The following is a 23552-nucleotide window of genomic DNA, read 5'->3' as shown; positions in this document are numbered from 1 at the left end:
TAATTGACAGCTACTATTCTAGCATTTCCAACAGACCTGCAGTCAACAGGGAGAAACCCCTGATCAATGGTCATTCCCTTCAGCTGGGCATTTGAGGTCATTCAAGTCTGGACAGTAACTACTTATCAGCGCTTTCAAAACCTACCAGATCCACAAAATCAATTTTAATATGCTCAGGCATTGTACGGAGAAGGCAATGGCACCCCACTCCAGTACTCTTGCCTGGAAAATCCCATGGACGGAGGAGCCTGGTAGGCTGCAGTCCATGGGGTCTCGAAGAGTCGGACACGACTGAGCAACTTCACTTTCATGTTTCACTTTCCTGCATTGGAGAAGGAAATGGCAACCCACTCCAGTGTTCTTGCCTGGAGAATCCCAGGGATGGGGGAACCTGGTGGGCTGCCGTCTATGGGGTCTCACAGAGTCAGACATGACTGAAGCGACTTAGCAGCAGCAGCAATAGGCATTGTAACTTTAGTATTTGAGGAAAACAAATGCTAACTGGCCACAATAGATGAAACACCCCAGGTAACTCTTTTCAACCTAGTCACACTGTATGTTTCCTCACAAGAGCACTGATGCTGAGAGAAAGCATCTCTGTGATAAATTCTCTTAAGTTCACAATATAAGGATTTGGTTTTTAATTCAGATGCATGGAAAATAACAGGAAAGTTTTCCACTTCTATAAGGCTAAACTATAGACACACATTTAGGAAGCAAATGGGGCCTATTGCCTAAACACATTTATGCTATTCTTGTTTAGAAAGAAAAAATGCACATTAACATCTTTATTCTTCCTTTCTTGAACTTTCGCAGCACCTTTTTTTTCACTGAGGCCATCCCATAGCCTACTCATTTTCCACACGTTTTTCTCATTCTCAAGAATGAGAATGCCAAGTGCAGCAAGCTGGAGTTTTAGAGATTTAGTTACCCAAGTTTTGCTGCCTCTGCTGGGATGGGTATGCACATTCATCTTGGCATATGGATGGGGATGAACCATTTTGAGATGGATTAAAGGAGTCAGACACAAATTGCAGCTTTGGGCTGCCTCAAAGTTGACACACACTTAAAAATATTTAGGAGGATTTTCCCTTCCTTTAGAAAATTGAGAACTCAGAAAAGTTTTCAAAAGCTCAAAGTCTCTCCTCTTGTTCCCCAAGCTTCCCGCCAGGTTTCACATTCCTAGTCTTTTCCCAAAAGTGCTTAGTACAGACTCCTCGCCCCCTCCCCCTCCATCACTACACACAGCACCTACTTATGAGAAGGGGTCAAAGAAATATAAAGAAGATCGTCACCTGTAGGAGAATTTTCAAGAAAATCGTTAAATAGTAAAAAGAAAGAAACGGGTGGGGTGAGGAGACAGTATCAAGAAAAACTTTATGAAAGACAGTGAAATACAAATATCAAATATGGAGGAGGGGGGGAGGATACAGACCCAAATGGAACAGGACAGCCATAGAAACAGATGCCATGAAGAGACAAACTATTGATGAGCTGATAATAGGAAGTTAAAGGAGAAGAAAAACTATAAAAGGAGGTAAAAAGCGGAGCGACTGAAGACAGCAACGTGTACCTGTGCAATGCGTTGACACCTGACTGTGGACGGCAGAGTAGTAATAACAAACGTACATTTTTTTCCCCCAGAAAGTCCTCGATTCCATTTAAGCAAGGTGGACGAAGGACGCCCGGTCATTTCACGCAGCTGTACCGAATGCAGGAGCGTGAAGGCGCAGGCCCTGGCCCATGGCCCCGCCCCTCCGAGACCACGCCCCGAGACCACGCCCCCCGCCACGCCACGCCACGCCACGCCACGCCACGCCACGCCACGCCGCCAGGCTGCGACGCGGCTTCCGACGTGCGCGGCCCGCGTGTGGAGGCCCCGCGGTTCCGAGCGGCGCCGTGAAGTGTGGCGGGTGTTCGCCGCTCACCGCCGCGTCTCGGCCGCCCCCTGCTCCTGCACCGGCCGCGAGGCCTTGTCTGCAGCCGGGGCGCCAAGCTCCTGCAGTCCTGGGCCCACGTCGAGGCCAGTGCACGCGTCCGGGAAGCGCGGCCCGAGGCCGGCGAAGGAGTCGCGGCGCGGCGGGCTCTCCTCCTGCACCGGGTGGCCCGCCGGCTCCCCTGCGCCGCCGCCTGGCGCCGCCGGGCCCTCCTGCGAGTTCTGACTGACGTAGACCACGATGATGTCGCCCTTGAAGTTCATCACCTGCCCGCTGGAAATAAACGTGGAGTTACTGTTTCCAGTCACACTGCCTGCAGGGGAGAGGAAGAGGGAAGCACAGAGTGAGTCAGGGATCTGGGCGGGAAGCCAGCCTTGTGAGGGACGGGGCCCCGGTGGACCCACCCCCGGCTCCTGACGTGCTTCGTCACCTAACCCGGCCTGACCGAGAGAGGAAGGGCGCGAAGACAAGACACCTCAGGCGTCGTCGCTGGCCGCATGGGCGACACGCGGGCAGGATCGCAGACCCACAGATGGGTTCAGGTGTTGCCGACGGGCGCGCGTGTGTGACGGATGTGCCGCAAACACGGCCGAGGGCGCAGCAGTGGTCCGTGTACCAGGAAAGATGCAGAGGCTGGAGGGAAGGCTGCCGCCTTACCGGACCCTGGGGCCCAGCCTTCTCGCCCAGTGGACTCTCATCTTTTTACCTCCCCGAGAGGTCCCTGAGCTCAGCCCTGGACGGCCCTGGGGCCACGTGGGCTCAGTATCCAGCAGAAATTAACTTCCTTAACTTTTTTTTTTTAATTCCTAGAAAAAGAGTCATAAGACTAACAAGAAAAGGAAAAAAAAAAAATCAAACAAACAATCCTACAAATCACTGTTCCTTCTGAATCCTGAGGTGGGGGGTTGTTTTGTCCCCAGGGTGTTCTATCATGACCTTTTGTGGGTGACTGGATTTAGTCAGTCTTTAATTAGTGGGGCTTTTGAAAACCAAATAGAAAGTTCAATGAATGTTAGGACACCTACTGCCTCTTCTTCTCCTATTTTAAAGACTGATTGCTCTAGAAATGACCCGGGCGAAAATCAGTGCCAAAAACCAAGCAGAAGCAGAAAAGCCCCAACCGTCAACAACACGGGAAGAATCTTTTAGTCTGACCAGCGAAGGTGAACAGCAGAACAGTGCCTCACTATTAACTTCATCTTTTTTGTTCCTTTTCTGTTATGACAAAGCTTAATAAAAATTTACACAAGTAAAACTGTTTTTGTCATTACTCTCCACGAAGAGATTTCCTCCAATATGGAAGGAATATTTTGGATGGTCTGACTGAAGAACCAACAGCATCCAGGGAATCGCAGGAGCCTTCCATCCACCCAAAGGGCACCTGCAGAGATGCTGAGACAGGCCCCGTGACCCATTACAGGGATTTCAATGAAAACAGAATTCAAATATATGAGCCACAAATTGGAAGTCACAATTGAGGATTTATAACTCACGCTGTTTTTCCTGTGGGTAGCTGTGTTGCGTGTGTCCCTACATGGGTGGTGGTGGGGATTTATTTATTAATTCCCCAAGCAACTTAGGCAAGGCCAGCTAGTATTCCAGTCACCAACTAGCCAGATTGACCCACGTTCTCCATTCCCTCTAAAACATACAAACATGATCCAGCAACCCCACTCCTGGACATGTATCCAGAGAAAACTATAGTTGAAAAGGATAATACAGCCCAATGTTCATTGCAGTGCTGTTTACAATAACCAAAACATGGGAGCAGCCAAAATGTCCATCAACAGAGGAATGGATAAAGAAAAGTGGTACATACATACAATGGCATATTACTCAGCCATTCAAAAAGATGAAATAATGTTATTTGCAGCAACATGGATGGACCTAGAGATTATTACAGTAAGCAAGTCAGAGAAAGATATATGATACCACTTATATGAGGAATCTTAAAGGATACAAATGAACTTGTTTACAAAATAGAAGCAGACTCACAGAAAACAGTTAGCAGAGGGGACCGTGAAGGAGGGCATAACTGGGGACTTGGAACTGACATATAAACACTGCTGTACAAAGACCTGCTGCAGAACACAGGGAGTCCTACTCAATATTCTGCAGTGACCTAAAAGGGACAAAATTTGGAAAAGAATAGGTACACATGTAACTGAATCACTTCGCTGTCCACCTGAAACTAACACAACATTGTAAATAAAACTAAACTCCAATATGAAATAAAAATTAAGGAATAAACTGATGTTCTTATAATCCAGCACACCCTAAGCTAGGGGTCTACTCTCCAGTATGCTGATGTCTTTCTGCTCCCACCAGTTACTAAGTTCTCAGGTCTGTTTTTAACTAGTTGAACTCATGAAATCTAATTAAATACAAGCATACCTTATTTTCTTGCTTGAGTTTATACTGCTTTGAACACACTGGGTTTTGTATAAATTGAAGGTTTGTGGCAACCCTGCAATGTCAGATAATGTCAGCATTTTATTGGCAATAAAGTATTTTTAAGGTATCTACATTGTTTTTTAGACATGCTATCGCACTTAATAGACGGTGTTATGGTGTAAACACAACTTCATATGCACTGGGGAACCAAAAAGTTCATGTGACTCACTTTACTGTGATGTGTGCTTTATTGCGGTGGTCTGGAACTGAACCTATAATATACCCAAGGTCTGTCTGTCTCTTTGTGTAAAGTTGTGAAATGTAAGTGTGAAAAAAGGCAAATGTTTCTAAGAAAACTAAAGTGAATGCCTTGCAGTGACCCAAATAAATGTGAGCCACAAAACACAAAAGACATCAACAAGCTGCTGAACTGACAAGGCATCTGTTAAAAAAAGAAAATGAGTCTTTAAAAATGAAGGAGTTTACACTCAAATTTGTTCTGCAAAGATCTGTAATTTCTCATTCCCCACTAAAGAAATAGAAATTGGAAATTATGACGGTGTGGTTAATGTGAAAAAGGCTCAGGAAACTATAATCAACCAACACATATGTCCTTGTACTAAAAAAAGTCGATGTGTGAATATAAGTTATATGTTTTAAGTTAAAGATGTTTAAGATATGAACTTGTAAATGACTTTTCAAGTAACTCAGTAACTAACCAAGCCTGACACGAGGGCTCCTACCATAGCATAGCAGCAGCAGAATGAATGAACATGATAACTAAAGTAAGAGAAGTCTTCCTACTTGAGGGATCACTAGTTAGTTAACACAAAAGTCAAAATGAGAAATCAAAAGTGATACATGTATGCCATAAACATTCCATTCCAATTTAAAATATACCATGTTAACAAGTAATCTACTAACTTCAATGGCGTGCTAGTCTCAGCCTCTCAACTTCAACAGCAAAAAGATTTGGCCCGCTTAGAGTGGTGTCTCACTCCCTGAAGAGCAGAGAGCACATGAGGTGACTAGCGGGGCGCTGGTTTCAGTGGCTGCCCGAGTCAAGGAGGGCCAGAAACGGGGCTGGGACAGAGGAGCGGACAGGCTCTGAAAGCCCTGGTCTTCCCTCACTGTGGAATCTGGGACAAACCACCTAACAGCGTGGTCTGCTCCTTTATGAAACAAGCATCAATATTCAAGCCCAGCTAGCCTGGCAAGGTGCAGCTGCCAGAGCAGGCATATGATAAATGTGAAATGAATGAATATAGGAATGCGTCAATACCAGGCAGGACGGCAGAGGGTCGAATGAGATGGTGGCTTGGAAAACGCTTGGGAAATAACAGAATTTTTCGCAGGTACAAGGCTGGCATTACTACTCCCAGAATCTAATAGCTGTGCTCATGGTACCCTCAAGGAAAAAAGGGAACTGGGAAATGTCTCGAGCAGTCATGTTATTTTTCCACTGCTGTCTTGTTGAAGGATTTCAACTGATCTTGAAGTCTGAAAGGGCACTTACCTCTAGATATCTAACCAACTTTTGTTTTCTTTGCTGAAGTGATCCATCACTCTAACCATCTCTGGTTTGAACACTCATCTGAGGAATTCTGCACAAATTACCCCACTATCTCGTTTTTCATCATGCAGGTCAGCTGTGAGTTGGATGTCACACTACAGTGGGTCAAGGTTCCTTTCTTTCTTTCTTTCTCTGGCTGGACCACGCAACATATGGGATCTTAGTTCTCAGACCAGAGATTGAACCTGCACCACCTGCATTGGAAACTCAGAGTCTTAACCACTGGACCACCACGGAAGTCTGAGAGTAGGTCAAGGTTTTGACTGAGTTGGGATAGCCTTATCTTGTGTTATGCCTCAGTCCAGAATTGTCCTTGCCTACAAGTAATCATCCCTTAAGATCTGCTTTCTACCATTCGGCGGGTTTTACACAGTCATGCGAACGGCCCCTGAGAGGGCGAGGCAATAGGACTCCATATCCACACGGTGGGTGCTGCATGGTTGCCATGGTTTCTGCAGTTGGTGCAAGCCCTGGAAGGGGTAGCTCTCTCCACTGAGAACCAAGTGCAACAGGCTGTTCTGATGTTCGGGGAGACTTTTCCCTTGCTGGTGGCTGGTAAGGAGGGGATGTGAAGAAGGAATGGGGTGCATGAGACTTGTCCAAGATGCCTTAAGAAGACTTGAGGTCTTTATAGGTCCCAGTTGTCCACAGGGGCTTCCTCGGTGGCTCAGCAGGTAAAGAATCCACCTGCAATGCAAGAGTTGCAGGAGACGTGGGTTTGATCCCTGGGTCAGGAAGACCCCCTGGAGGAGGGGTCTGGGAAATCCCATGGACAAAGGAGCCTGGTAGGCTACAGTCCATGGGGTCACAAAGAGTGGAACACAACTAAAGTGACTGAGCACACACGTACAAGCCACAGACCTCTGGGAATACAAGCTTAACCAGGCCAGTCGCTTCCCTCTCCCTGTCTGAAGCTGTCTTTCTGCCAGCTTTTCCCCCATCAAAGCAGCCCCTGGCATTTATTTTAACTTTATTTTACTTGCAAAACAGGATGAGGTTGGAGGCATGTGGAAGAAAGAGCTTTCCTCACCAAAGAATCGGTAACTGCAACAGAGGGGACTCAGGCCAGGGGAGCCTTCACCTCTTCACACAGACACTAGCGTCTCTTCCCATGGAAACTTCTGGGCCTGGCCTGGCCACTGCCCCTCGCTCAACCTGAGTAGCCAGCGATCCTGGCCCAAGTTTGCCTGTATTCTATGGCTCACTGAGGATTCTCCAGTGCACGATAAACAAATGAAATCAGTATCATTGGCACTGATTTATAGGGAGACAGTGCCATGGTTCAAGGCACAGGCTTCAGAATCAGATGTGTGAGTTGTGGTTTCATTGCTGACTCGCTGTGTGGTCCTGGATGAGGAATGTGCCCATAGGATTTCTGTGAGGTACTAAGAAGGTAAGCATTAGTTGCTCATCCAGGTCCAACTCTCAGCGACCCCATGGACTGTAGCCCTCCAGGCTCCTCTGTCTATGAAATTCTCCAGGCAAGAATACTGGAGTGGGTTGCCATTCCCTTCCCCAGGGGATCTTCCCAACCCAGGGATTGAACCTGGTGCTCCCACATTACAGGCAGATTCTTAACGGTCTGAGCCACCAGGGAAGCCAAACTTCGCCAGCACCTGGTAACACATACCTCTGATTTTGTTGTTCAGTTGCTAAGTCACTTCCAATTCTTTGCGACCCCATGGACTGCAGCATGCTAGGCTCCTCTGATCTCCAGTTTCCCAGTTTGCTCAAATTCATCTCCATGGAGCCAATGATGCCATCCAACATCTCCTCCTCTGTTGTCCCCTTCTCTTCTTGCTCTCAATCTCTCCCAGCATCAGGGTCTTTTCCAATGAGTTGGTTCTTCACATCAGGTGACCAAAGGATTGGAGCTTCACTTTCAGCATCAGTCCTTCCAATGAATATTCAGGGTTGGATTTCCTTTAGGATTGACTGGTTTGATCTCCTTGCTGTCCAAGGGACTCTCCAGAGTCTTTTCCAGCACCACAATTCAAAAGCATCAATTCTTTGGTGCTCAGCCTTCTTTATGGTCCAACTTTCATACCTCTGATACCACTGATAAAAATGCAACCTTCAGGGTGTCAGAACAGTCTTAATATGTCTCTTAACACAAGGCGACTGTCAGACTTCTATGTGAACACTATCTAAAAGGATGCTTTGAGAACCAGCATGACATGAGAGTTTTGACTTTTAATTTTCTGGATATTTATTTGTTTATTTGGCTGCACGTGGTCTTCATTGTAGTATGTGGTGTACAGTTCCCTGACCAGGGATTGAGCCCTGGCCCCCTGCATTGGAAGCATGGAGTCTTAACCACTGGACCACACAGGGAAGTCTTAAGGGTTTTCATTAAATTAGAAAATCTGAAGTTTCTAACATTTAAAACTGGTTGGTTGGCTTAACATTAATATTTAATGTGACTTAGCTAGAAAAATTTTCAGGTCACTTGAGAGAGTTAAAAATAGCATTTTAAGTCAACAGAAACAATGAACAAATAAAGTGTCTTATCACGACCAGAAAGATGTTTATGCTTTGTGAACTCCCTGTTTTGCATAGCAAGCTCCATGGAATCACTATTTCTCAGGCAGAGAGAATAAGCTTCCCTGTAAGAACCCAATCCCTGAGAGAATTTACATTTTAAAGCAAGGTAATGCACACTTGTCTCCTCAAAGGCTTATTATGTTGTTTAAAATGCATGATGTATGAATATTAAACCACAAGAACTATAGCAAATATTATCACCTAATTGTCATGTAGATTTTCTTCCAAGGAAAAGAACTAAAAATATACACAAACACATTCAAATTACCCAAGCTATATTGGGTTCTTCTGGAATTTTTTAAAAACATATTTTATATTTAACCCATATGCTTCTCATGTGATTTTCCTTTTTATGGAAATGCAAGATCTGTTTCAGGCATTTGGAAGAAACTGGGTCTATGATGATACGGGAAGGGAAGCAGGATTTAATAGTTCCATTCTGAATCATGCTTGAAAATTACTTAGAATGGCTCATAAATGAAACCTTTTCCAAAATGAGCCTCTTTAGAACCCAAAGAAGGCAAGCAGGGCTAAATGAGAGCATATAATGAACAAAATTTTCATATATTTTGAAATAATGCATTGACTTTTAGCACCAATGAATGCTGAATTTTATTACCAAATAACTGAACTATAAAGTATTTTTAACTTATAGAGTCATTGAGCTAATACCTGCTCCTACAATACTTAGCTAAATGTCAAACATGCGGCTCAGGTAAACAATGTTTCCCTCGTGGCTCAGACAGCAAAGAATATGCCTGCAGTGCAGGAGACCAGGGTTCAATCCCCCAGTCGGGAAGATCCCCTGGAGGAGGGCACGGCAACCCACTCCACTATCCATGCCTGGAGAATCCCATGGACAGAGGAGCCTGGTGGGCTGCAGTCCATGGGGCTGCAAAAGAGTGGGACACGACTGAGTGACTAACACTTTTCACTTTTCCAACATCAATACAAGTTAGTGGGTGGCATTTCAGCAGGAAAGAGAAGCAAGCTGGAAACAGAGACGTGTTCTTTGCTTGAGGGGAGGGGAGAAAAGGGGAAGAAAACTGGGGTAGGAAGACCTTATCTGTCTCACAGGATGGAAGTGGATGGTCAAAAACAGTCGTTTCAGGACGGAGTGGGGCCCGGGAGTCGGGGGGGGCCCTCATCCTCCAGTGTCCCAGGCTCCCAGGCCTGAGCCTGGGTGTGTCTGCACCACTCGGATGGACCAGCATCCTTACTTCTGCCACATCTTCGTCCTCCGCCCAGGACACCCAAGCCTGCCCAGGACAGCTGGTGGCAGTCCCGCCATCCCCTGCCCAGTCCCCAACCCCCAGGACAGACGGGAGATGTGGGGGACTGAGAGGAAGTCAGGGAACAAACTGGAGCTATGGGTTCTCATTCCTCTAGTTATTCACGACTGGATAAATGAATGAGTGAGCTTATGGACATGTATTCATTTATACGGTGAGTAAGCTGCCTCGGGAGAGACTAGGAAGATCAGGCGTGGTGACGATCATGGGAACTTCTACCAACTAGCTGGCCGTGGCCACCTCAAGATGGTTGTTGTTAAAGGTGTGGGTATCCTGGGCTCAGTGAGAAAGATGCTGGGTTATTACCAGGGGCTGCTGGGGGCACAGACGGGGAGTTGCCCTCTTTTAGGAAGCAGCATTTGAGCTTCCCTGGTGGCTCAGTGCTAAAGAATCCTGCAATGCAGGAGGTGCAAGAGACTCGAGTTTAGCCCTTGGGTCGGGAAGACCCCCTGGAGGAGGAAATAGCAACCCAGTCCAGTTTTCTTGCTGGGAAAACCATGGACAGAGGAGCCTGTGGGCTACAGTCCAGGGGGTCACAAAGAGTCGGACACAATCTGAGCAGGGACTTGAAGGTCGGGAGGCACTGGATGCTCTGGAAAGGGCACAGGGCAGGGAGGAGGTGGCCACAGGAAGGGAAGCGGGTGGGCACGAGCAGGAAGGGGAGAGGTTCCCACCAAAGGGGCTGGGCGCCGTGGGCCAGGCAGAGGTGGGTGAGCCGGTGAAGGGGCCCACGCGGGGGGCCGCGATTCCTCAGATTATTGATTCTTTTCATGTTGTCCACTCCCTGGCGCCCATCCCTACTACCAAGCTTTTCCAAGTCTCCATGTCTCGGTAGGACCTCAGTAAAAGACTCGATAGAGAATTGTGTAGCTGGTGCTCATGAAGAATTGTTAATTGTGCTCATGAAGAATTGTTAATTGTGCTCATGAAGAATTGTGAGCCCCGTGAAGAAACACCTCCCTCCAGCAGAGAAGTGTCTGAACCAATTACGTCATCTCAGGAGCCAGAATCAAGTCACTGGCCAACTGGTGACACTTGCATCACAGAAGCCATTCTTTCTTCCACGTGGAATGATTTTCTAGACACAGAACCCTCCAAACTCCAGGTGAAAGAGCTTGTCAGCAAGGTAACCACCATCATGTCATCAGGAGACTTTAAGACGTAAATTAGGACATGGTGACACAAAATGCGACCACAGTGTGTTTTCCCCCCTCACTGGTTTTGGCTGATAATCCTCCCTGTTCTTTAAGAGTTGTAACACAGTTAAAATAGACTTACCATCAGGTATTGTTTTTGAAAGATATGCTTATGGAGCTGTTTGAAGAGCTATCATCGTCTGCAAAAGGCAGTTGGGTGCCAAGAAGGTACTTTTCCCACTGAGGAAGTGTTCAGACCTGTCATTTCGGCACAAACCACTTGATTTGGTTGCAAGTTGTTTTTTTTTTTCTTTTTAAATACTCACACAAACAAATCCAAAAGCCAATAAAAAGGTTACCTCCCTCAAGTCCTGAGAAGATGGTGCCTTTTAGGATTAAGCCCACTCATAACTTTCACCCAAGCACCACCCTCTTTCACACATTTTTATAGAACATAAATCATGACAATTTTTAAAAAGCAGTAAAGAAGCACTTCCCTGGTGGTCCAGTGGCTAAGACACCTTGCTGCCCATGTGGGGGGGCCCAGGTTTGATCCATGGTTAGGGAGCTAGATCCCACAAGCCACAACTAAGACCTGGAACAGGCAAGTGAATTTTCTTTTTTTTTTTTTTTTTTTAAGAAAAGTAATAATAGGCTTCCCTGGTGGAACAGGCAAGTGAATTTTCTTTCTTTCTTTTTTTTTTTTTTCAAGAAAAGTAATAATAGGCTTCCCTGGTGGCTCAGACAGTAAAGAATCCGCTTGCAATGTGGGAGACCTGGGTTTGATCCCTGGGTCGGGAAGATCCCCAGGAGGAGGGCATGGCAACCCACTCCAGTGTTTCCGACCGGAGAATCCCCATGGACAGAGGAGCCTGGTGAGCTACAGTCCTTGGGGCCACAAAGAGTCGGACGCGACTGACTGATGACTAAGCCCAGCACAGCACTAATGAGCAACTTCCCTGGTGGTTTAGTGGCTAAGGCTCCCTGATCTCAATGCAGGGGGACCAAGAAACAACTAAAGATCCTGCATTCCACAGCTAAGACCTGGCACAGCTGGGGGGAAAAAAAAGCAAACAATGAGAAAGCGCTATTTGGACCAGGAACCAGGAGGCCATTCCATGTAGAAGTAATTATAGAGGCAACAGCACAGCCTCAAAACTCAGTCTGGCTGCTCCTCAGGCGAACATGAATCTGGCCCGGTTGCTGGCAACGCTCTACGGATGTTTTATATGGCTGAGCACCAGATTTAGACAGAAAAAGCAGTGTCAACTTCTTGCAAATTAACACCACTTAGTGGATGCTACATTTTTTTTCTTTTTCCATGCTTAGATGTTTAGTGCTGGAGAGAAATAAAGGATAAAACCAGAGATAGCCACTGTTTTAACTCTTTACAGGAAAGTTCAGATCTGCCATTTTGGTGTCACGACACTAAGGGAAAATAAATGATCCCTTTCTCTTTGGCTAACATTGTTCTTCCTAGAAACCGCGTCCGCCTTTCACACGGCAGCAACGTCACCTTCGTGACGTCAGCAACTGAGGAAGCGCTCTGTCCCCGCACGTCACGGACGCGGCCCCGCCCCGCGCAGGCTCCGCCCTCCCTTCCCCGCAGCCCAAGTCCTCGGGCTTTATGTGTGTGTCCAACCAGTGGAAAGAAAAGTCACCTCCAAAAAAGAAAGAGAACCACACAAACGAACCACAGAGCCAAACTTTTAGATATGGAAATCACTTAAAATCTTTGAAAAAAGAAAAAAGCTGAGGTCTTTGGAAGGAAAAACACATCAGGGTTCTTTGAAAAATACCCCCAGCTTATCTCCCTCTTTCAGTTTGACTGAGAGCTGATCGAGCATTGACACAGCAGTGAATCTGGGTAGGTACAGCCAAACCGCAGAACAGATTCAAATTCATCTACTCAATAAGCCAGGCGTCACCACCAGCATGAGACAAAGCCGTCCCCGCTCAGGCCCCGATGGGGCTGCCTCACGGTTATAAACAATGCCGAGAGCGGCTGCTAGACCTGCTGGCGGCCTAAAAGAGGCAGCACAGCAAAAGCATCCAGGATAAAGGTGTCCCTGACTGGGCTTTGTGGTTTTGCAGAGGGGAGGAGGCTGTGAAGCCCTTTAAATAGTACACGTGCATATGGTTCAGATGGTGAACAGTCTGCCTGCGATGTTCTGGGAAGATCCCCTGGAGGAGGGAATGGCAACCCACTCCAGTATCCTTGCCTGGAGAATCCCATGGACAGAGGAGCCTGCGAGGCTACAGTCCATGGGCTTGCAGAGTTGGACAGGACTGAGCAACTAACACTTTCACTTTCATATATTCATAGGGCTTCCCCGGTGGCGCAGATGATAAAGAATCTGCCTGCAATTCAGGAGACCCAGGTTTGATCCCTGGGTTGGGAAGATCCCCTGGAGAAGGAAATGGCAACCCACTCCAGTATTCTTGCCTGCAGAATCCCATGGACAGGGGAGCCTGGCGGCCTACAGTCCATAGGGTTGCAAAGAGTCAGACACGACTGAGCAACTAACACTTTCACTTCACTTTTCATATATTTATTTTTCTGGCCAGAGTGTCTAGAGCTTTTAGAAATTTCTGGAAGAGATCCCTGACCTCCCTGCTTCCCATAACACAGCAAATAATCTCCAGAGCCAGAAGAAGCCCTCAGCATCAGTGACAAAGTTCCTTGTAACTACATAATAAAACAGAGGGTGTTTCACCTTAGCAGAGAGAAGCTATAATATTACAACTGGTGGGTCCTTCGTGCTCAAGCAGTGGTGCAGCAATAAATCTCCATCATGATTTTAAACTGTAAAACCATTGCTGGTTCCATACATACATCCTGTGCAGTGACTATAAAAGAGGCTTCTAAAAAGCATCAAAGGATAGCTACTGCCTCATTAATTTGGTCCAGAATCAACGAACTACCCTCAATAAACACTCATTACTGAAGGATTAACTAGACAATTTTGTCTGTTGTCTTGAAATTTATGATTTTTGGGGGGTGGGATTTGAGACCTAGGTTGCTTTAGGAAAAAAAAAAAAACACCCAAATCCAGAAATCTGAGGGAATGCCTCGACTTCAGCCAGTCCCGAGGTCAGTGTTGACACTGTCTTCAGGGCTCAATGCTGAGATTTGAGGTCTAACCCCATCGTGAGGAGCCCAGGGCAAAAGGGCACGAGTCACGTGTAAACCAAGAGAGAGAGCCCACAGGGAGAGAGAGGGTACAGTCCACAAACCCGACGTGCGGAGTGAGCGGAAACCCACCCAGCAGAGGCTTCTCAGGAGAAAGCAGGAGCGGATGCTTCCCACTGTGCACCCCTGCTCACCGAGCCTGGACGGAGCCAGGCCTCTGTGCCGGAGGGAGAGCCTGCGTCACTTACCTGAGGCAGGCGGCTGGTCACCCGGGCCCCCCCTCGCGGGGCCGGGAAGCTCGGCGGCGGCCCCGTCCGGGGGCTGGCCCCCCGCCTCGGCCGGGTCTGTTGCGGGCGGGAGGCCCATGCCGTAGGCGCACTGGGGCAAGGGTCCACTCGCGGGGGTCCCCAGTCCGGCCGCCGGGTCCCCCCCAGCCGGGTCCCCGCAGCCTGCACAGCCGTCGGCAGAGCGGGCACCGGCCGCCCAGTGTGGGCACCGGCCACCCCCGGCTTCTCCGTGCAAGGACTTCTCGGGGGACGCGGGCCTCCACGCAGTCCTGCAGGGGGGCGCGGGGAGGCGGGGGCTCTCGGAGCCCCCCAGGCTGTCCGTCCCCGTGAAGCACTGGCTGAAGCTGTCGTTCTCGCCCACCTCCAGGGGCTCGGGGAAGGGCGACCGGCCTCCAGGCGGGGTGAGGACCACCATGGAGTCTGCGGTCCGGGGGGGCCTGTCCGTGTATTCGTCCTCCGTGGGCACTGGCCTGAAGGGGTCCCCCTCGATCTCGTTGACCAAGGAGAGCATCTCGGCGTCTCCCCGGGGTGGACAGGCCGCTGCGCACGCGCCCCCCGCCTCCGGACAGCACGTGTCTTCAGGAAACACCTTCTGTTCCAGGGTCAGCAGGAAGACACCCTCACAGACTTCGCGTGCGCTGCCAGCCTCCGCGTGAGTGCAGCTGAAACTGTTGCCTGCGGACTCCTGCTGATTTAAATTCAGAAGGCAGAGCGTTAATACCAGCGTTAGAACGTGGTTCTGCTAAACGCGGCTGAAAACGGTGTTTATGGTAATCATTTCCACCATAGTAAGTACAGATGGAATGCTCACTGCTGCGCTTTATTTGGGTTATTGAAAATTAGGGGGTGGGGGGAACCCTCAAATAGAGCCCAACCAGAAACAGATGAATCGAATTGCATTTCCAAGAGGGCGGCGTGTTTACATCCAAGCAAGGGAGGGAGCTAACCCAAGTAATTTCAGAACCCTGGATCTCGCCTGTGCTCGCAATCTCCGTTTTTTAAAAGACCCATAAACAAATGATGAATTCTAGTTAGCAACTTTGTTTTTTGCTGTTGTATGGCTTAGTAATTCTGAAACTACTGTTTGTGTATTCTGGAATTGAGTAAATGAGTAAATATATTGAGAATAACGGGGTTTCCTGCTACCGGAGAAGGGAAGATTGAAGCATAGATGAGGAAAGACTACAGTGAATCCTGTGTGCTGGGACCGGAATTAGAGCAATAGTATGAATTCAGGGTGGTGATTCAGGTAGTAAAGAGTCCAGCAGCAATGCAGGAGAACCGAGTTTGGGAAGATTCCCTGGAGAAGGGAATGGCAACCCACTCCAGTACTCATGCCTGGAGAATCCCATGGACAGAGAAACCTGGCTGGTTACAGTCCATGGCGTGGAAAAGAGTCAAACATGACTGAGCAACTAACACAACAGAATACCTAAGAAACTAGATCTAAAAAGCATATACTGGGATAATTCCTGAAATTGTAAGATCAAATGTAAATTATATAATAGTGTTGCACCACTGCTAAGTTTTCTGATTGTGATAAATGTACTATAATTACATAAGAGAATGTCCTTGTTCTGATGAAACTCACATGGGAGTATTTAAGGATGGAGGAGCATGATGTCTGCCCCTCTGAAAAGATTCCAGAGGAAAAAATATACACACGCATAGACACATGTGCCGCTGCTGTGTTCAGTCGCTCAGTCGTGTCCGACTCTTTGTGACCCCATGGGCTGTGGCCCGCCAGGCTCCTCTGTCCATGGGATTCTCCAGGCAAGAATACTGGAGTGGGTTGCCGTGCCCTCCTCCAGGGGATCTTCCTGACCCAGGGACTGAACCCGCATCTCCTAAGCCTCCTGCACTGGCAGGCAGGGTCTTTACCATTAGCAGCACCTGGGAAGCCCAGACACACATATGGAGGGCAAATAATAAATCATTGTGAAAATATAGACAGTTGCTGGCTCTGAGGGCATGATGAAGTTTTTTATACTACTCTCGCTGCTCTCCTACAATGTTGAAGTCATACCCAAATTAAAAGCCACCAAAATAACTACAAAGGAAAGGAATGTGACCACTCTTCTCTCCGAGGGGTCTGTCCCGGGCAGTCAAGGTTGGTACTAAAATAATAATGTAAATAATACAAGGGCACAGAGATGACCGAAACAGAATGAAATGCAAAGAAAACAGCATTTAGGATTGGGATCAGTCCTGGGATGCGAGGTCCCACCCCCTTACTCAGTCACAATTTGGCTCAACATTTGACTAATAATAGCTATAGCAACCTACACCCTCCATGGGTAGGCTCTTAATTCCCCGACCAGGGATCAAAACCAAGCCTCCTGCAGTGGAAGCACAGAGTCCCAACCACTGGACCACCAGGGAATTTCCCCAAATTATTAACAGTATTTAAAGGAGGCACTTTAGACTTTTAAATTTACCTTATTTCCATTTAGGCGGCCGCAAGCCTCATTGACCCAGTGCCACAAATTAGCTAGAAAAACAAAGTAAAGATAAGGGCTTCATATTATTATTTCCCAATTCTAATTCAGTATTATTGACCTCTATGTCAGTTCAATACTATCTTTAAACACACTTGTCTGCAAATCTGTGAGTAAAAGATCCTGAGAGTGAAAACATAAAGAAAATCAATCAATTTAAAGACTATGAAGGCATCTTCCTCTTCTTTTCAAAAAATAACTTTTTGATCTATGTAAAGCTGAACAATTGGGTTGGCCAAAAAGTTCGTTCAGTCTTCAGTTCTGTCGCTCAGTTGTGTCCAACTCTTTGCGATCCCATGAACTGCAGCACACCAGGCCTCCCTGTCCATTACCAACTCCCGGAGTTTACACAAACTCATGTCCATTGAGTCATTGATGCCATCCAACCATCTCGTCCTCTGTCGTCCCCTTCTCCTCCTGCCCTCAATCTTTCCAAGCGCCAGAGTCTTTTCAAATGAGTCAGCTCTTCGCATCAGGTGGACAAAGTATTGGAGTTTCAGCTTCAGCATTAGTCCTTCCAATGAACACCCAGGACTGATTTCCTTTAGGATGGACTGGTTGGATCTCCTTGCAGTCCAAGGGACTCACAAGAGTCTTCTTCAACACCACAGTTCAAAAGCATCAATTCTTCAGCACTCAGCTTTCTTTATAGTCCAACTCTCACATCCATACATGACTACTGGAAAAACCATAGCCTTGACTACATGGACCTTTGTTGACAAAGTAACATCTCTGCTTTTTACTATGCTGTCTAGGTTGGTCATAACTTTCCTTCCAAGGAGTAAGTGTCTTTTAATTTCATGGCTGCAGTCACCATCTGCAGTGATTACTGATAACTCATGATAATCTCTCTCTTAGAGGATTGCAAAAGCCCTCCTTACTGGTGGGTCTGCATCCACTCCTACTGTACCCCTAAATTTATTTTAATTAGTCAAATAGCAAAGTACTAACCCCACAGGACTGGTTTCCTTCCCTCTGCTCAGGATGGGAGCACCCTCCTTTGCACCTGCAAGGCTGCACCACCAGGGCGTGCCTCCCTTTCCAGGTTCATTTCACCCTGGTTCTCACTCTCTGCTCCAGCTGCACTAACTTTCCAACCCCCCCCAGCTCGCCCTGCTCCCTCCAAAGATGCAATTCTCTTGTCTCCCCTAGGGCTAGTGCAATCCAACTTGTCTTTCAGATCTTAGCTTCCCTGGGAGGCCCTGGCTGACCACAAAGCTGGACAAACAACTGTCACCCGAAGCTCTGTACCCCCCTATCCACACTCAGCCTCACTCTGGGCAAAACGTCTGCCTTGCCCACTGCGAAGCCTCCTCCGTGAGGACAAGTGCCTGTCCAGCCACTGGTGACCAATAAACACGTGTTGAATGAAGGGATGAAGAGGAAGCAGACAGTCACACATCCCGACTCACTGACTGGCAGTCCCACTGCCCTTGGCATTTGTAAGCTATGGCCAGAAGAGATTATGACAGAGACAAAAGCTAAAGAATTAAACATCAGAAGTCTGTTTATCTCATGAAAACATGATTCGATGAGCCAGCAATCCGTCAGCATCTCTGAATGTGCATTATTCAAATCTCCAGGTCCGATGCTGCGGAGGTGAAGCTGCATTGAATAACAATATTCAACAGGGAAGAGACTTTTAAAAAAGGGAAGTCCAATGTCTCCCCTTCGCTCTCTGCTTAATGCTTGGCATCTTCAATCACATCTGCCCTCTTCTGTTAGTCTTTTGATTGCCCAGGGTTACGTTAGGTATTGGAATGTTAATGGGAACAGTAAGACATGCAGGGTTTTGTGAAGTCCACGGATGTGACGGTGGGAGAACTGATGGAACCACAGCACAGGCGGATGCAATGAACGAGCGAGCAGCTGAAAATGGAAAGGACGGTGAGACCACAGGTGCTTCAAAAGTACACGTGTGGCTGAGCCCCTTTGCTGCCCACCGGTAATTATCACATCATTGTTAATAGGCTGTTCTCCAGTACAAAACAAAAAGGTAAACAAATCAGGGGCACTAGGTTTAGGAAACCTAGTCATGGTTTAAGGTTTAAGAAACCTGTCTTAGAAATCATACTGTTTTAGCTTTGGAGTATAAAAGTTAAACAGGATATGATGTTAAAAGATACTATCAAACAATATTTTGATGGAAAACCATTCCCAATAAACAAGATGACACTTGATTATTCATCTGAGAATGAGCACCTGCATCTTACTGAATATAAGACAACTTATTTTCAGAATTTTAAATTCACTTCTCAAGGTAACCCTCAGTCAAAACTTTCCATCTGCCATTTGCCTGAACATATTGTTTTAATTAATTATGTAATTAAAAATGTATTCTAGGTTACATGCAACCCCTGTATATCTGATATGCATAATCTTTACAATATTTATCAGTTTCCTGCACCTAGGGTAAATAAATATATTTCTTATTCATAAACAAGAACAATGGATTTTTGTTTGTTTTGCTAGAGAACAATGAATTAGGTATAAGGTGTGTTTCACCTTAAACAGATCAAAAGAGGCAGTCAGAGGGCAATATTCGTATCTTCAAAGCATACACCTGGAGATGCATCAGTTTGCTTTAAGACTCATGTTCAAAACCCACCACGGACACGGTACCTGTCAGTGCTTTCCCTTTCTTCCTGTAGTAAACACCGAAGATGACGGCAGCTACTAAAGCCACAGACATGAAGAGGAGCAGAATAATTAAACTGGGCAAGTAAATCTGCGGTTCTGTGTGGGAAGAAAATGGGAAAAACGGCATTGGCTACTGTTCATTTTTACTCTTTCTCAAAAACATAACAGGATTCAACTAAATCCTGGAATCAAGGATGTTGGTATGGAATAAAAGAAGCAGGAAGGGACCCAAGGCTGACCGTGGGTTTGTGGAGGGGAGCTCCCATCGGAAAGGGTGAGGTCAAAAACATAGCCCAAGCCGGCCCGACTGCCTTCGCCCCGAGGGGGGCCAGCCCAGGACCGCCTTTAGATGCTTGAAGCACCCTAGAACAACCCTAATCGGCCTGACCGCACCATCCAGCTCCACCTTTGCTCACTTACAGAACACTTCACTCTCCAGGTGGACGGGCTCTGGAGGCAAAAGGGAGCCTCTTATCACAGCTCCTTCCAAATAACCACATGGCACCAGGGTTTTGCTGGCCAGGAGAATAGAACCACAGCCATCCCGCAGAGTGTTTCAGGCACTTCATCTACAACACGTGTGGGCTCAACCATCTTGTTCATCCCACCTGCTCACTTAAATGCTAGTACCTTTATATTATAAACTCTTGGTTTACACGACCTGGTTTCTGAGGCTCTGGCCTTTCTTTTCCTTCTGTCTTTTTTAAGACAATTTTTAATTCCCTTGGTTATCTTTAACGATCTCTTCAGAATGGTCTTTTTAAAATGCTGCTCTCTGTTTATAATAGCCAGGACATGGAAGCACCCTAGATGCCCATCAGCAGACGAATGGATAAGAAAGCTATGGTACATATACACAATGGAATATTGCTCAGCCATTAAAAAGAATTCATTTGAATCAGTTCTAATGAGATGGATGAAACTGGAGCCCATTATACAGAATGAAGTAAGCCAGAAAGATAAACACCAATACAGTATACTAATACATATATATGGAATTTAGAAAGATGGTAACGATAACCCTATATGCAAGACAGAAAAAGAGACACAGATGTATAGAACAGGCTTTTGCACTCTATGGGAGAAGGCGAGGGTGGGATGATCTGAGAGAATAGCATTGAGACATGTATATTATCAAGTGTGAAACAGATCGCCAGTCCAGGTTGGATGCATGAGACAAGTGCTCGGGGCTGGTGCACTGGGATGACCCAGTGGGATGGGATGGGGAGGAAGGTGGGAGGGGGGTTCAGGATGGGGAACACATGTAAATTCATGGCTGATTCATGTCAATGTATGGCAAAAACCACTATAATGTTGTAATTAGCCTCCAAATAATAAAAATAAATGGAAAAAAAAATGTTGCTCTATGTAATTTCTTATCCAGAACCTCCGATGCCCTCCTGTTTGCTAAAATGTCTGAGCTACAGCCTTGCTTTTCTTAGTCCGCGTTCACCAACATAGCTCTGTAGCCAGGGTGCTCCTTCCTCGTTGGGAAGCTCCTCCTGGCTAAGATACCTGGACCCACCTCCACAGCATCTCACTCCCCTGGGCAAGCAGCTTCCACAATAACCGCCTGCTTTCTGTTGGTCACTGAAACTGTACTTGAGGTTGACTGGATCCTCCAAATGTTCCAGAAATAATGGTAATTGTATTCTACCAAGTTGCTGACTCTGGTTGGTGACCAAAATCTCCCATAGATATCCTGCTGTGATAACCACTACCTTACCATATTTGGGCATTTTAATTTATATTTGCACCTCAATTTTCTTTCTTTTTCGGGGGTATATATGAATAAACTATTGGTTATCCATTCCACAGTGGAAAATCATCAACTAAACAACACTGATAAAATGAAATACTGAGCTGAGCATGGATAGAGAAGTTGCTCAGTCGTCTCCAGCTCTTTGAAACCCCATGAACTGTAGCCCGCCAGGCTCCTCTGTCCATGGGAATTTCCAGGCAAGGATACTGGAGTGGGTTGCCATTCCCTTCTCCAGGGACCACGATAGGATGAGACGAAAAGGGAGAGACGGCTGCCTCTGGATACAGCATGTAATTCGAGAGAAATCTAGAACTGGCTAGACCGGGGCACACCTACCCAACCAACCTTTTCCATTAAACATACCACTCGGTGGATCTGCAGGTGAGAGAGGACTGCAAACCACGTCTGACTCATCGGTTCCCCGGCGCACTTCTCTCTCTCCGAGAACGGTGCAGCTGTGAAGAGAGAGGCACACAAGTCCTTCGGTTTCATATCCTTATTAAAAAAAAAGCTATAAAAGATTCTACCCCATTAGACTGCAGGCTCATTCAGGAGAGGAGCCAAGGTCTTCCTGCACGTTGGAATCCCTGGTGCCTGTGCACACACACTAAGGTGGGCAGAGAGACAGCCAAAGTAACCGCTGCCACTCTGACCTCTGCTCCTGGAGCGCGGCCCAAGACGGCGACCAGGATGTTTCGTAAAGAAGATTCCAAACCCAGTTACCACGGCTAAGTGATAAACTTTTGAAGTTGAAATGAATACCCTTTTGAAGTTGAAAACACAGAAAATCTTTTTCAAAATAAAACCTGGACAGGTGGCTCTGACAATAAATATTTAACGAGAATTAATTTATTGGGAACTGAAAGAATCATGACATTGATTATGAGTATTCAACAACAGGCATGCAGTGAAAGGATCCAGGAATTTCACTACAACTTTGCTAACGTAAGTGTGAGATAGTATACAGGCGAGATGATACATTACAGATTTATTTATCACTGGAAAAAACTGGAAACCACTTAAACGACTAGAATAGGGAGCTTGTGAGAGTTGGACCATAAATAAGGCTTAGGGCTGAAGAATTGATGCTTTCAAACTGTGGTGCTAGAAAAGACTCCAGAGTCCCTTGGACTGCAAGGAAATCAAACCAGTCCATCCTAAAGGAGATCAACCCTGAATATTCATTGGAAGGACTGGTGCTGAAGCTGAAGCTCCAATACTTTGGCCACCTGATGAGAAGAACTGACTGATTGGAAAAGACCCTGATGCTGGGAAAGACTGAAGGCAGGAGAAGGAGACAACAGAGGACAAGATGGCTGGATGACATCACCGACTCAACGGACATGAGTTTGAGCAAGCTCCAGGAGATTGTGAAGCCTGACGTGCTGCAGTCCATGGGGTCGCAAAGTCTGACATGAATGAGCAACTGAACAACAAGGGAACTTGTTAAATAAATTATGGTACATCTCTATGACAACACACCACGTAGTTAGAAGAAGCCACAAAGATGTAAGTCAGTTAATGTGGAGTGCATTTTCTTCAGGATATATTATGTGGGGAAAAAACCCAAGTGTGTAAACATTTATTTAAGCAGGAGGCTTCTATATGCACATATACAATGCGCACACACACACACATCTTTGCACAAATAAACCAGTGATGCTGGGAAGCTGGGCAAACAGAGACTCGTGAGTGATAATAAGCATCATGAGCAACTAAATAAAGTTAGAGAAGGGGGAAAGCAGCTGCAGCTGTAATCAAAGCTCCAGTCAGACTGACTCTGCAGTGGTACAGGCCCCTGCCAGCCGTCCGGGGACAGGCTGCAGGGGTTTCTCTCCCTCACACCCAGCTGACAGACTGTGTCTGCTGTGAAACTCGCTTCCCGAGGAAGCCTCCCCAAATTGCATCACTCTGTTTTCACAACAGACGAGACAGCGGAGGTGGAGTTCTTCCAAATCAAGACGCCCTTGATTCCCTCGCCGTCACTCACTTGGTCCAGGGCCTGCACGTGTCCGTGGCGGAAGTGGTGTTGGAGAAGTAGCCTGCGGGGCAGGGCTCACACACCGTGTCCTTGTTGAGCTGCACTGTCAGAAAGACCGACGGACAAGAGAACACAGGACAGACGGGGACACTTAGAGATCGGCCAGGAGGGGCCCCCCCGGCGTCTCCCCGCTGCCCTGGCCCCCTGCAGCCGCTGGCGGAAGCCCCCCAGGCTTCAGGGGGCCGGAGATCCCGCAGCACGAGACAGCAGCACGTCCAGGGGTCCCAGGCGCAGAGTTGGGACGCAAAGGCCGGACCTGAATCCGGTCCGGCTCTCCGGTCCACGGCCTCTGCCGTCAGAGCTGCTGTCCTAGGC

General features: G+C 47.1%; 1 protein-coding gene across 3 annotated transcripts in view; it reads right to left on the bottom strand.

Annotated features, from left to right (window-relative positions):
• Positions 1-340: 340 nt before the first annotated feature.
• Positions 341-23552, bottom strand: part of TNFRSF11A (TNF receptor superfamily member 11a) — a 60008-nt gene continuing 36796 nt past the window's right edge. For 2 of the 3 annotated variants that reach the window (XM_043889109.1, XM_043889111.1), the window contains exons 5-10: positions 23187-23280; positions 21560-21651; positions 19417-19530; positions 16735-16787; positions 14258-14984; positions 341-2250 (exon numbers count right to left, since the gene is read on the bottom strand). In XM_043889109.1, coding sequence (XP_043745044.1) covers positions 1925-2250; positions 14258-14984; positions 16735-16787; positions 19417-19530; positions 21560-21651; positions 23187-23280 — 1406 coding nt within the window. In that variant the 3' untranslated portion in view covers positions 341-1924. The remainder of the gene's footprint in view (positions 2251-14257; positions 14985-16734; positions 16788-19416; positions 19531-21559; positions 21652-23186; positions 23281-23552) is intronic. The other variant, XM_043889110.1, reaches the window with a different exon arrangement.

This window comes from Cervus elaphus, chromosome 27 (genome assembly GCF_910594005.1).
Source record: "Cervus elaphus chromosome 27, mCerEla1.1, whole genome shotgun sequence".
Taxonomy (NCBI): Eukaryota; Metazoa; Chordata; class Mammalia; order Artiodactyla; family Cervidae; genus Cervus; species Cervus elaphus.
The sequence above is the reverse complement of the archived record's forward strand: the minus strand, read 5'-3'. Positions and strand labels throughout refer to the sequence as shown.